Here is a 13249-nt window from a genome sequence, read left to right as displayed (position 1 = left end):
TCCCTCCTCCACATAATAGTTCTTGAAATAGATGAAGATAACTCATATCTTTTCCCTGAGTCTTCTCCAAAAAAAAAAATTAAAGAATAAAAACTATGAGCAAATTCCTTTCCCTCTCTAAGACTTATTATCCACATCTGTAAAATGGGTATAATAATTTCTAGACTGCTAACCTCAAAGAGTATTATGGGGGAAAGATACCTTGAACACCTTGTGCGGAAACATGAGATTTTATTATTTTAATTTTGTGGTTGAGAGATAGCTTGCAATGGTAGATAAGTGGTTGGTCCCAAAGTCAGGAATTCAATTGAATTCCTAGTCTGTGCTAGCTCTGTACTGGGTACTAGGTTTTGGCTTACAAAAAAGAAGGTGGCCTGGTACCATGAGGAAGAAGATTGGGTTTGGGGTAAATGCCATTAACCAACTGGGAGCATCCTGTAGCTCTACTTTGTTTTTGTTTTTGTTTTGTTTTTTTGCTTTGTTTTCCTTTTTTTTTTCATTCGCTTCTTTTTTTCTTTTTTAAAAATTAAAGCTTATTATTTTCAAAACATATGCATGGATAATTTTTCAACATTAACCCTTGTAAAACCTTGTATTCCAATTTCCCCCTTTTCTCCATCCCCTCCCCAGGATGGCAAGTAATCCAATATATGGTAAACATGATAGAAATATATGTTAAATCTAGTATATGCATATATATTTATACAATTATCTTGGTGCACAAGAAAAATCATATCAAACCAGGGGAAAAACATAGCCATGACTTACCTGGATGAGGGAACGCATGTTAGCAAAGTGGGTGTCCATGGCACCTCCATGGGGGAAGTTTTGATTCATCCTTTTCATGAGTTCTGTGAAGCAACTGAAAGCAAGGGCCTCTGGAGATGCAATAGAGAAAAGACGAGATTAGCTATTCTCCTAGAACTGCTGAAGACCTGGGATGTCAGAACTGGGATAGATCTCAGGGGATCAGCTCATCCAGTATAGCAGCTGGGGGCACCACAGTGCACAGAGCTTTGAGTTCAAATCCAGTCATTTACTAGCTATGTGCTCCTGAGCAAGTGGTCACTTCACCGCTGTCTGCCTCAGTTTCCTCAACTATAAAAATGGGGATAATCATAACAACTCTCTCTAATGGCTGTTGTAAAGATCAAATGAGATATTTATAAAGCGTTTGGCAGAGTTCCTGGACAAATTTAATAAATGCTTATCCCATCCAGTATAGCGAAAAAAAGAAGGCAATTTGGAATCAGAGGATGGACCTTCATATCCCAGCTCTAGTACTTATTTGCTCTGGAACTTTGTATAAGTGATTTTCCCTTTCTACATCTCAGTTTCCTATTCCATAAAATGATGAGTTCAGGCTTTATGATCTTAGAAGTCCCTTCAAGGCCCAAATCTCTGATCCTCAGAACCTTCCTACTTTCTTTTTTCAGTTTAGTTTTTTTTTTTTTTTTTTTTTAAATAAGGCAATTGGGATTAAGTGACCAGCACAAGCTAGTTAAGTTTTTGGAGTCAGATTTGAAATCAGGTTTTCCTGAGTCTAGGGCTGCTGCTCTATCCATTATAGCGCCACCTAGCTGCTCCCAAGAACCCCCACATTTTACAAAGGGAGAAACTGAGGCAGGGGAAAGGGAAAGAACTGTCCATGATCACAAAGCTAGGATAGAAAGCTGTTTGAAAGACAGGCCCTTTGATGCTAAATCTCTATCAGCTGTTCTTCTAAGGATGGGGGTCATCTTCTTGTATCCCTTGGAAGAGATAAAGTTAAAACCACAGAATCTCTGGGCTGGAAGGGACAACTTTCCTTACAGGTAGTCCTCCAGATTCTCCTTAGAAACCTCCAAAGACAGGGATCTCACTACCTTATGAGGCAGCACATTTCCTCTGGAGAGAGCTCTCACAATTAGCAAGTTTTTCATTACATCAACACTAAACTGGTCTTTCTAGAACTTCCTTTACTAGCCTCTGGAGCCAAGGAGAACACAGCTAATTTCTTCACGGATATTTGAAGAGAGCTCTCACATTTTCCTCTTTTTTTCTTCTCTAGACTAAACACTCTCATGTCTTTCAATTAATCCTCACAGAACAAAATCTAAAGCTCTTCACTCTCAGGATGTTATTTCCAATTTATCGATGTTTCTCCTAGACCATGATGCCCAGAACTGCAGAGAATGTCTAATCAGAGCAGAGAATGATGGGATGGTCATCTCCCAGGCTGTGGATGCTGGGCCTCTCGCCACACGGCCTCAAACTGAATTAGCTCTTTCCTCCTTCCTATCGAATTCTGCTGTCTCACACTGATTATGTAGATTACTAACATCCTCAGATCTTTTTTCAAACAAACCATATGTTAGCCATGCCTCTCATACATAATTATGAAGATGATTTTTGGAACGAGTGTAAAATTTAACATTTATACCTATTAAATTTCACCTTCATTTATTTGACTCAATATTTTAATCCGACAACTTTTTTTTTTTTGATGCTCTCATGAGGCATATCAATGATCCCTTCTATCCCTGCACATCTGATTACCCACCATGCCAGTTTTATCCAAGGCTAAACACCTGAACAATGACAACAAAACCACAGATCCCTGAGGCACTCCAATAGAGACCTCTTTCCAAGTCACTACCAAGATATTTAATGATGATTCTTTGGAGTTAGCCATTCAACCAAATGAGAATCCAGCTACCTATTTCTAGTTCATATCTTTCCATCTTCTATATCTGTAACAGCAGCATGAAAGACTTTGCCAAATATCTTGCTAACTCCAAGGTAAATTTCATCCACTACCATAATAGACTGATCTAGAAATCCGGTCCCAAAACAAAAGCAAATGGAAAGAAAATGAGGTTAGTGTAGTATGACCTGTTTTGGATGAAGGCTGTTAAGCTTCACATGGCTCCTCGCAGAGCAGTTCATTGTCCACAGGTTGCAGGAAAATAAGAATGAAACTGTCAGACTCATCCCGCCACCCAAATGGAAGTCACAGAAACCTGCCAGTCACTCACCATCATCCAGTATGACCAACAACGGGGCCAGGAGGTCACACATGCCCTGCACATAACCAATCTCGATATGTTGCCAGATGTAACTGAAAAGAAAACAAGAGAGAGGTCACAATGTCAGGAAGAAAAAAAGCTGCGGTTCTATCAGAGGATTAGCTAAATTCAGGAATGTTAAATCTCAAATGGTCATAGGATGCAGATAAAAAGGTACTTTAGAGAAGGTACCTTACCTAGTCTAAGGGATCCCAAGATAGGAATGGGAACTCCAGGGGGACAAGAAGCTTGTCAAGAGAGCACAGGGGACATTTGTTTCACTGTGTTCTGATGACCAATTAATAATTTTAGAATTCTAAAAATGTTTGGTACTGAATAAAATTTTCTATGTGAAAAATTATTTAATTGTGCATATTCATTATTTATTAATATAATCAACAAACTAAACATTAAATACTTAATTATGTATGTTTAATTACTCATTAATAATTATATATTAATAAAATTATTTAAATATTTATTAGTATCTTTATTTGACCATTTCTTAGTGTTTTTTGGACTTTTTCTTTCTTTTTTAAACCTTTGTTACAATCTTAGTCCAGTGCCTGGAAAATTGTAGATTTTTAATAAATGTTAGTTAATTGACTACAAGAGATGACTCATTGGAAAGGGTTGAATTTGATGTAAAACTGATCCATCAATAGACATAAAACTATTGAAAGATATTATTTTGGAAGGTTTTTAAACGGGGGAATCAGAGAGGGGAGAGCCTAGAAAGACCGCATCAGGGACTTAGAGCAGAAAGGAACTTGGGATGCCATCAAGTCAATGCCTCTTTTGTTTTTTGAAGTCTTCTGATTGCCTTGGGATTCTGATCTTCAAAAGCTCTACAACAGCTTTTGCAAAGGCCTAAAAGGCAGGCTAGCTGCTCTGGGAAACCTCTGCCTGCCTCCGTGCCAGAAAGGCTCTCCCTCCTCCATTCTGACTGCTAGTCTTTCTTTCTGCCTGTAAGACCCAACTAAAATCCCAGCTTCTACAGAAAGCCTTCCTAAATCCTAAATTAAGAGAATTCCAGTGCCTTCCTTCTGTTCATTACTTCCTCTTGGAAATGTTTATGGAAACATAAGAGAAGAGAACATGAAGAAAGTCCCAGACAGACAGACAGAGACACACACACAGAGAAAGAGTGAGAGACAGAGAGAGGCAGAGAGACAAAAAGAGAGACTGAGACACACACACACACACACACACACACACACACACACACACAGAGAGAGAGAGAGAGAGAGAGAGAGAGGAGCAGATAGAGATAGAGACAGAAAGACAGACAGAAATGGATCCAGACAGAGATAGACACACAAACACATACAGAGACATCAGAGACAGAGAAAGATAGAGGCAAAAACAGAGAGAAAAAGAGAAAGATGGAGACAGAGACAGTGACAGAGAAGATAATAGATTGAGACAGAGAGAGACAGAAATTGAGACAGAAAGGCAAGATTGACAGAGACAGAGACATTCAGACACAGAGACAGAGATAGAGACAGAAACAGAAACAGAGAAACAAAGAGAGAGATTGAGACACACAGAGAGAGACAGATTGAGAGAGATTAAAGAAGAGAGCAAAATTCCTGCATGGCTGGCTCTGTAGCTACCCCCTGAAATCAGTGAGATCCCAGGTGAGCCACATTTCTTCCTCAGCCCTTCCCCGTACCCTCCCTGCCAACCTGCCAGGCAGAGAGCTGACCTGCACATGATGTTGCGAAGTTTCTCCAGGTTGGCAGGGGTGAAGTACCAGTAATTGCGGTCGCACCTCTGCACATCCTTCTCAATGCGATGTAGGTTCACGGTGTACATATCCAGCAGCTCTGGCTAGAGGAAGCAAGGTGGGGAGGGGAGAGAGAAGGGAGGGCCAGTACCAAATCATTAGTAACCTCTCATAGAGGTGGGAAAAGAATACTGGCTTCGGAACCCTGGATTTCTGTCTCTGATGCTCACTACCACGTACCATGGTCGTCTCAGAACCTTAGTTCCCTCATCTGTAAAATAGGGGCCTGAGTTCAAATCCTGCCTTAAGTCCTTATCAGCTGTGTGATCCAAGGCAAGTCACATGACCCATTTGTGACTTCGTTTGCTCATCTGTAAAATGGGGATAATAATAGCACACCTACCTCTCAGAGTTGATGTGAGGCTCAAATACATTAATATATGTAAACTGCTTCGCAAAACTGAAAGCCTTAAAGAAATCCTCTGTTCTGATCAGCCCACAGGGATCATAGCTCTAGATCGAGAAGGGACTTTGGTAGCCATCCAGCCCATCTTCTGCACGAACCCTTTTCTGATGCTCCCAAATTTTGTATTTAACTATTTTTATATATTTGTATTTATTAGCAGTTTATGCTTATCTGTGTCCTGTTAACCTTCCCCACTAATTAGGATGGGAGCTCACGGCAATTAGGGATGATTTCATCCTTGGTACCTACACTGGCACCTATGCCTGGCACATAACATAACAAATAAGTAATTCGTACTTATTATTTGATACAGATGAGAAATGAAGGTTCAAAAAAGTTAATGAACTTGCTCAGAATCACACAGCTAATGAGCGTCTGAGGAAGGAATCCTCTTCAGGTCCTCCTGCCTCCACCTGTGGAACACTGAATTCATTTTAAGCAACGTGCTTTAGCAACGACATTGATAAGCCAGATTCTGCTCACGTGAGGGGAAGATGGGCGAGGAAAGGCCTTGAGTCTATATCCTGTAAGGGCTGGTTAAAGAGGTTGGGTGTGATTAACTTGGAGAAGGGAGACTGAGTAGGGATACCAATCAATCAGCATTTATTAAACACCTACTAAGTGCCAGACACCGTGCTAAGTGCTGAGGATACAAAAAAGAGCAAAAACCAATTCTTGCCGCAGAGTTTACAATCTAATGGATGTGACAACAGTTGTCAAATAACTGAATTACTGTCACATAGCAAAGGGATGAAACTCATCCTACAGGTTGGGAATGTAAGTTTCGCGAAGATAAGAGAGACTGCCTTTTGCCTTTGTTTGCATCCCCAGGGCTCAGCGCAGCCTACCAGCCGCTTACTAAATGGAGGCCGACTGACTATTGCTTTGGTCCCATAAGGCAAGACCCAGGGGCAACGAGTGAATGTTGCCAGAGGTGGAATCTTATCTGGAAGTCAGGAAAAATTCCCTAACACTTAGAGCGATGCGAACGTGGATGGGGATTCTTGGAAAGTCAACTCCATCACCAGTGATTTTGGAGCAATTAATTTGCTCAATCACCAGCTGCTAAGTATCTGAGAATGGATTCCATTCAGCTCCTCCTGACGCCACATTTGGAGTACTGGGTTCATTTCTAACTAACAGTGTTATTAACATGGCTGAATGACCATTTTGGGGGACACCATCTATAGGGGATTCTGGTCTCATTTCCAAATCTGAAATTCTCAGATTCTATGAATAAATGGGGTTCCAGGAAGCCAAGAATGGGGCTTTCTAGTGCCATCTCCTGGCTGTCGGCAGCTGCTGCAGGACGCAAACTGGGGAATCTTTGGCCCAAATGTACATCCGAGGGTTAAAAAGAGTGATTATTTACAGAATCTCAAAAAAGAAAGGAGTGTTTTATTTACTCCTCTGCCATATGTTATGAAGAAACGGAAGTGAAATGGTTTGCCCAAAGTCAGAAGGCCGGTAATCGGGACACAGAGATTACCTGGAACGTTGCCCCATTCCTTCAGTCGGTTAAGACCAACAAAGTCTTGCTCAACACCAGGAAGGTGATGGGAACAGAAGGGAAATTCTCCCCTTCTCTTTGTACCAAACTATATGGATCTACACCCAGAGTAGGGATGGAGCTTATAAGATCTCTTTACAGTGATTCATGCTTATCCCCCATTTTCTGTGCACTGAAACCTTACTTCTGGTACTTGTCATCATCTTTTCAATATTTGTAAGTAGTTTATTTTACAAATATCATCTCATTCTATCAACTCTGGGAGATAGATATTATTATTTCCTTTTTATTATTATTAAAGCTTTTTATTTTCAAAACACGGGTACGGATAATTTTTCAATATTGACCCTTGCATAGCTTGTGTTCCAAACTTTCCCCGCCTTCCTTCACCCCCTCCCCTAGATGGCAAGTAATCCAATATGTGTTATACATGTTAAAATATATGATACTATTATTCCCATTTTACAGAAGCACATGAAAGTGAAATGGCTTGTCCAGAGTCACACGGCTTCATTTGAACTCCGGGGTCCGTTCTCTTTCCACTGAGCTACCTAGCTTCTGATAGTTAATATTTAGTTAGTATATATTAGTATATTATATTATATACTATATATATTAGTATAATATATACTTAGTATATATATATATTAGTACAATATATACTTAGTATATATTAACTATCAGAAGCTAGGTAGCTCAGTATATATACATACATATATATATATTTAGTATATATTTTGTATTCAGTTATCTGTATACATGTTGTAATTGTTGTAAGCTACTTCAGGCAGTGACTTTGCTTCTGGTTGCATATGAGATACACAGAGAGGAGATACAAGATCATTTTAAAGGGATCTGCACAAGTTCTAGGAACCCCCAACATAAAGTTGGGATTAGGTGAGTCCTGATAGAAGACAGGGACCTGAGAGAGCTGGGGAAAAGGTACAGGGGACTATTGATGCAAAGCATGAGGGTTGGAGATTATTAGGGAATAGATGAGGGCGTCTGGATGGTAGAGATAGGAGGGGGTTTATGTGTTAGAAGACCGGGAAGATAGGAAGGGGCCATGTAGGGAGCTTTACATGCCAAACTGGGGAGGTCGTATTTGATCCCAGCAGTAATAGGGAGCCACTGAAGTTTATTGAGGGAGAAAGGTGATAATTCATAGGTTTTAAGGTAGCTTTTGTATCACTCTCAGATAGCTCCAGTTGTTAGAGATTTTTCCTTTACAATCAGCCTCAATTTCTCTCTTTATGTCTTCCAACCACCCCGAGAAGCATAAATATAGATGACCCAGGGAAGACAAACAGTGAGGGGAGGCAGACTCTGGCATATTCCTAAGGCTAATGTGTTCAAATTAAGAAACAAAAACAGCTTCAAAGACACTATGTGCAAAAAAAAAAAAAAAGAAAGAAAGAAAAAAAAAGGACACAGACTAGCCTTATATGTTTTTAGACAGCATTACACATCCTTTGTTTTGACATCATTTTTATATGTGAAATCGAGATGCTATACTAGCACTGTGCCAGAAAACTCTCTGAGTGATTCTGGATATGTCATTTAACTTCTCTGGGCCTCAGTTTCCCTATCTGTAAAATGAACAAATTAAAAGAGAGGCCCCGTAGGGACGCTTCCAGCTCTTAAGCAGGAGTTTTTAACTTATTTTGTATCATGGAGCCCTTTGGTACACTGGTACCCCTGCTAAGAATTATGTTTTTAAATGGTTAAAATTAAATACATAGGATTATAAAGGAAACTAATTATATTAGAATACAGTTATTGGTTTTTTTAAAAGCCAAGCTCACAGGTCCCTAGAAACAGCGTGGCCCAGTGGTTGGAAAGAGAATTTTCAGGTCAGAGGGTCTGGGTTAAAACCCAGTATGACCTTCCTGGGCCTCAGTTTCTCCTTCTGCCAAACTAAGAGTGGTGGGACAGAGGCCTTTGAGGTCTCTAAGAACTCTGAATAGATGATTTAATAAATTTACTTAATTTCCCAAGTCTCAGTTTCTTTCTCTATATAAATGGAACAAGATTATGTGACGACCAAATCTGATGGTCGTGGCTCTTTTCAATAATGAGGTGATTCAGGGGAACTCCAATAGACTTGGGATGGAGAGAGCCGTCTGCATCCAGAGAGAGGACCATGGGGACTGGATGTGGATCACAGCATAGTATTTTCGCTTTTTTTGTTGTTATTTGCTCACTTTTTGTTTCCTTTCTCATTTTTTTTTCTTTTGCAGCATGATGAATGTGGAAATGCATAGAGAAGAACCTGTATTGGATTACTTGTTGTCTAGGGAGGAGAGTGGGGGGAGAAAGAACAATTTGAACACAAGGGTGAATGTTGCAAAAGATCTTTGCACGTGTTTGGAAAATAAAAACTATTATTTAAAAAAATAAATGAAAGTGTCGGGCTGAAGGCGGCCTTGCGATATGTATGATTCCCTGCTGGGTAGAAAGGAATAATCACCACATTCTGCTATTGTCTACTTACAGAGTACGTCACTCCGCTCGAAGACACTGGGGAGGCCTCGGTGTTTGTAGAATCCACCACATTCAGGGATTCCAGCTGGGGGTAGAGACTTTCCATTTCTGGCTCCTCGGACAGGGTATCTTCACTCTCCACAAGGCTCCGCTTCTCCGCCTCGCTGCCCACCCAGCTTTCCACCACCGAGGGGTCCTTCTCCGGGAGGGCCACGTCCAGGCTCCCAGGCACGGACATGAACTCGTCCAAGCTTTCGTTAGTGAGTAAATCCCCTTCCAGGCTGTCCTGGATGGCCAGCTCCTCTCTTAGGGTCTTGTCCCCAGGCTGGGTGGCAGTGTCTAGCTCGTGACCATCCTGGGCACTGGATCCATCAGACCGCGCCAAGGGTGGGGTGTTTTTGGGCGGTTCCATGACGCTGTCTTCTGTGCTGAGGCTGTGCTCGGACTGGCCCGAGGAGAAGTTGTGGGAAGACGGGTGGCCAGAATCGGGGGAGCAGGTGCCATTGACCACTGTCCCATTGGGGACCTTAGCCTGCTTCATGTCATCCTGCCTGCTGTCTACCTCCACCTGCTCTGTTTCATCCACAGATTCAAACACCTGAAGAAAAAGAAACAAAGTGTTTCGACGTAGTGTTTAGGCCCAGGCCAGACAAACATGGCATGAGCAAAGTGGCAAGACAGGATTTAACCCAGCTGCAATACCTTAGTCAAGTCAAATCTCTAAGTCTAAGTTTTCTTATCTAGATCTATCACCCCAAAATCCTATCTGCTGGATGCGAGTTCAAAACTTCATTCTAAAGCACTTAATAAATAAACGCTTAGTAGGGGAAAGGGAAGAAAAAAGGGGGGATCTATATGATAACTTTATTTTATAGGGAATAGAAAAGTTATACACATCCAGTTTCACATGCAATTTTTTTATTATGTTATGAAAATGTTTGTTTTATTCCATAAAAAATAAATAATGTTTTTTGATTGAAAAACTGCTGCCTAGTGAATTTATTACCAGAAGACTCCCTTCTCAAGGTGACATCTTCTGCCTCTCTAAAATGAGCAGTCTCATAAGCTGAGAGGTCCCTCAGACTCTTAAGCTTTTTCCACTTGTGAGCCCTTTTTCCCTGAGAAATTTTTACGTGAGCCTGGTATATAGGTATTAAAAACATGTATACAAATCAAGTATTTCTTGATAATAAATCATAATTTAGTGACCCTCATATTCGGTTGTGAGACCCCATATGGGATCCCACAGTTTAAGAAGCTGGGCCTTGGAGCACTTCCCACCTTATTATCATCACCTACCTGGGTGCTATTGCTGGAGTCACTCTGCAGACGGATGTGATTTTGTCTGTCTGAACTGCAGCTCTGAGAAGACTAAAAGGAAGGGGAAAATGGGAGGTTAAGTAGGATTCTCATTATCTTCTGCAGCTTTATGCCCTTCATCTGGGTTCAACACCCTCCCTCCAGAAAATCGGCCAAATTCCCAACACACCGACAGGGCCATTAGATTGAAAGGCTTTTGGTCTGAAAGGCTGGTGTTTCCAGGGATTGGTGGTGCTTGGCCTGCCGTCACTAGAGAGCAGGACCACGGCCAGAAGTAACTCAGTTCAGAGAGCAATGTAAAGTCCTACATAGGTCCAAAAAATCAATCTCTAAAATACTTTGTATGAAACAAAATCAGAAGTTCTAGAGTATTCAAATCTTAATATGAAGAAAGACCCGAGACTACATTAATAAAAGCTCAAAACTTTGTCCATTCCACCCTGCCCTGCCAATGGTGAAACACCCAGAACACAGGACTGGTTAATCTGCTATCCTGGTCAGATTACATCTGGAGCATTGTGGAAAGCCAGGACTAAAGGATAGTGATGGGAATGGAGAACAAGGAACCCTTGATGGAACTGGGGGCATTTTGTCTGGAGAAGACCAAAGGGACACATCACAAATGACTCCTGGTGTTTGAAGGAGCAACAAAAAGGTGCAAACAAATATTGGTTCCATGTAAAGAAATTCTTGACCACCAGAGTTGTCCCAAAATAGATTGGGCTGTCAAAGGGCTTTAAATAATGGCTGAATGGCCACTTTTGGGGGATACTTTCTAAGCAAGTCTTGCTTCTATTTGATGGCCTCTGAGGTTCCATGACACAATGAGAGTCTCTGATTGGTGAATGCTGTCATCTGCCCCTCCACTCACATCTGACCTCTCTCAGCCTGGTCCCCTGTCCCAGATCGAGGAGTGGGAGTCTGATCCCAAGAGCAGTCACCTCATTGCTGATAGTGGAATCTCGATGCATCATCCTCTGAAGATGGCTGTCCAGGCTCGCGCCCGAGGAGCACTTGGCCAGAGCAGCCGCGTGGGACTCTTTCTCCCTCTGCCGGACGATGGCCTCACAGCCCAACCACTCGGCCATGGTCTGCTCATAGCAAGCATGAACCTGATCGTCCACCTGTCGCCAAGACAGACACAGTCGGGGCCCAGAAAGCCTCAGTCCACGTGGCCGCCTCACGTGAACCAGGAGGCCAGCCTTAGACCGGACAAGGAATCTGCTGACTGTTCCCAACTTCAGTCTGGCTCTGGATAATACCAGTTTCCTGCCTCTTCCTCCCCATGTTGGTACAAAGGCTGCTTTTTAAAACATCCAATAATTCCCCATCTATTTTCCCCCAAATTCTTTTCAGCTTCTGGGGGAGGGGAGAGTACAGTCCTTAGCTGTTGTGTTTTTAAATTGTCAGCAAGTTCTAGAACCATAGGAAAAAGACATCAGAAATGAACTAGTCCCAAATCCTCATTTTACAAAGGAACTGTAAACCGAGGCTCAGAAAAGTTAAGTGACTTAGGTCACATGCACAGTGCCAGGATTTAAATCCAGGGCCGCTAACTGCAAATCCAATTTCTTTCCCCCAAAGAATGCTGCTGTCTCAATCCCACTTTGTCCCATGAGGTCTTTGAGAGGAGATGCACTGGGTAAAATGAAGTTTGAGGACCTCCTTGGATACTCAGTTCTGCTGTTCTATAATCAAGCTGAAGCGTTTCTCATCTCCCATTGCCATGTCTTTGCCCTGGCTGTATCCCATGCTAAGAGCACTCTGGCTTCCTTCGAGATGTGGCTCAAATGCCCTATCAATCTATCAATTATATATAATCATCAGTCTGTGTCACTTTGGTTCCTTCACCTCAAGGATTTACTTTAATCTTGAATCTAGGGAACTGATGAACATAGAGAGACATAAATTGTTGTAGTGGGAGAGAGGACTGGAGTCAGGAAACCTGGAGGGGACAGCTAGATGATGCAGTGAGCAGAGGACCAAATTTGGAGTCAGGAAGTCCTGGATTCAAATCCCATTTCAAATACCTGCTAACTGTGTGATCTTGGGCAAGTCACTTAACTAGTTTCTGTACCTTGATTTCTTCATCTGTAAAATAAGAGGATTGGACTTGATGGCCTCTAAGACCTCTTACATTTCTAAATCCATAATCCTATGTCCTAATAAGCTGTTCAAGGCAGAGAAAAAATTATTTCATTTCTTGAGTTTCAGTCTACCCGGCAGGAAAAATGAGATAACATTTGTGTTGCATATTTGGGAGGAAAGCAGTTTGCAAACCTTAAGTTGTTTCAGAAATGTGAGCTGTTGTTGCTGTAATTGTTTAAGCTCAAATTCTGTGCCTCTTCTTCCACACACCCTGCAGTGCCAAACTCTCAATCCTACTGCTTCACAAAGAGGCAGCTTTTTCTGCCTCGCACGGGCTGCAGGGAGCCCAACAGTCTATTAATCTGCAAAAGGGAAATCACAAACCGGGCCAAACCGACCCACCTCCTTCCTCTCAGCCTCTGTCATCCCAAATTGGTAATGGCCCAGCAGGAAAGGCCACACGTCCTTGCGGATCTCATGCTGAATCCCCCCAAAGTAGATCAGTCGCAGAAGCTCCTGTTCTTCGTAACTCTGTAAGAGGAGACAAAGTCATTGGGAGCTATTGAGAGAAGAGTCTCCAAACTATGGAAGAAAACTCGTGTCTC

General features: G+C 41.9%; 1 protein-coding gene across 1 annotated transcript in view; it reads right to left on the bottom strand.

Annotated features, from left to right (window-relative positions):
* SGSM1 (small G protein signaling modulator 1) overlaps positions 1-13249 on the bottom strand; it is a 106193-nt gene that overhangs the window by 10401 nt on the left and 82543 nt on the right. The window contains exons 16-22 of the mRNA XM_051973011.1: positions 13047-13175; positions 11498-11680; positions 10536-10607; positions 9247-9834; positions 4756-4880; positions 3018-3100; positions 769-878 (exon numbers count right to left, since the gene is read on the bottom strand). Coding sequence (XP_051828971.1) covers positions 769-878; positions 3018-3100; positions 4756-4880; positions 9247-9834; positions 10536-10607; positions 11498-11680; positions 13047-13175 — 1290 coding nt within the window. The remainder of the gene's footprint in view (positions 1-768; positions 879-3017; positions 3101-4755; positions 4881-9246; positions 9835-10535; positions 10608-11497; positions 11681-13046; positions 13176-13249) is intronic.

This window comes from Antechinus flavipes, chromosome 1, assembly GCF_016432865.1.
Source record: "Antechinus flavipes isolate AdamAnt ecotype Samford, QLD, Australia chromosome 1, AdamAnt_v2, whole genome shotgun sequence".
Classification (NCBI taxonomy): domain Eukaryota; kingdom Metazoa; phylum Chordata; class Mammalia; order Dasyuromorphia; family Dasyuridae; genus Antechinus; species Antechinus flavipes.
This window is presented reverse-complemented; position numbering and strand designations above follow the sequence as displayed.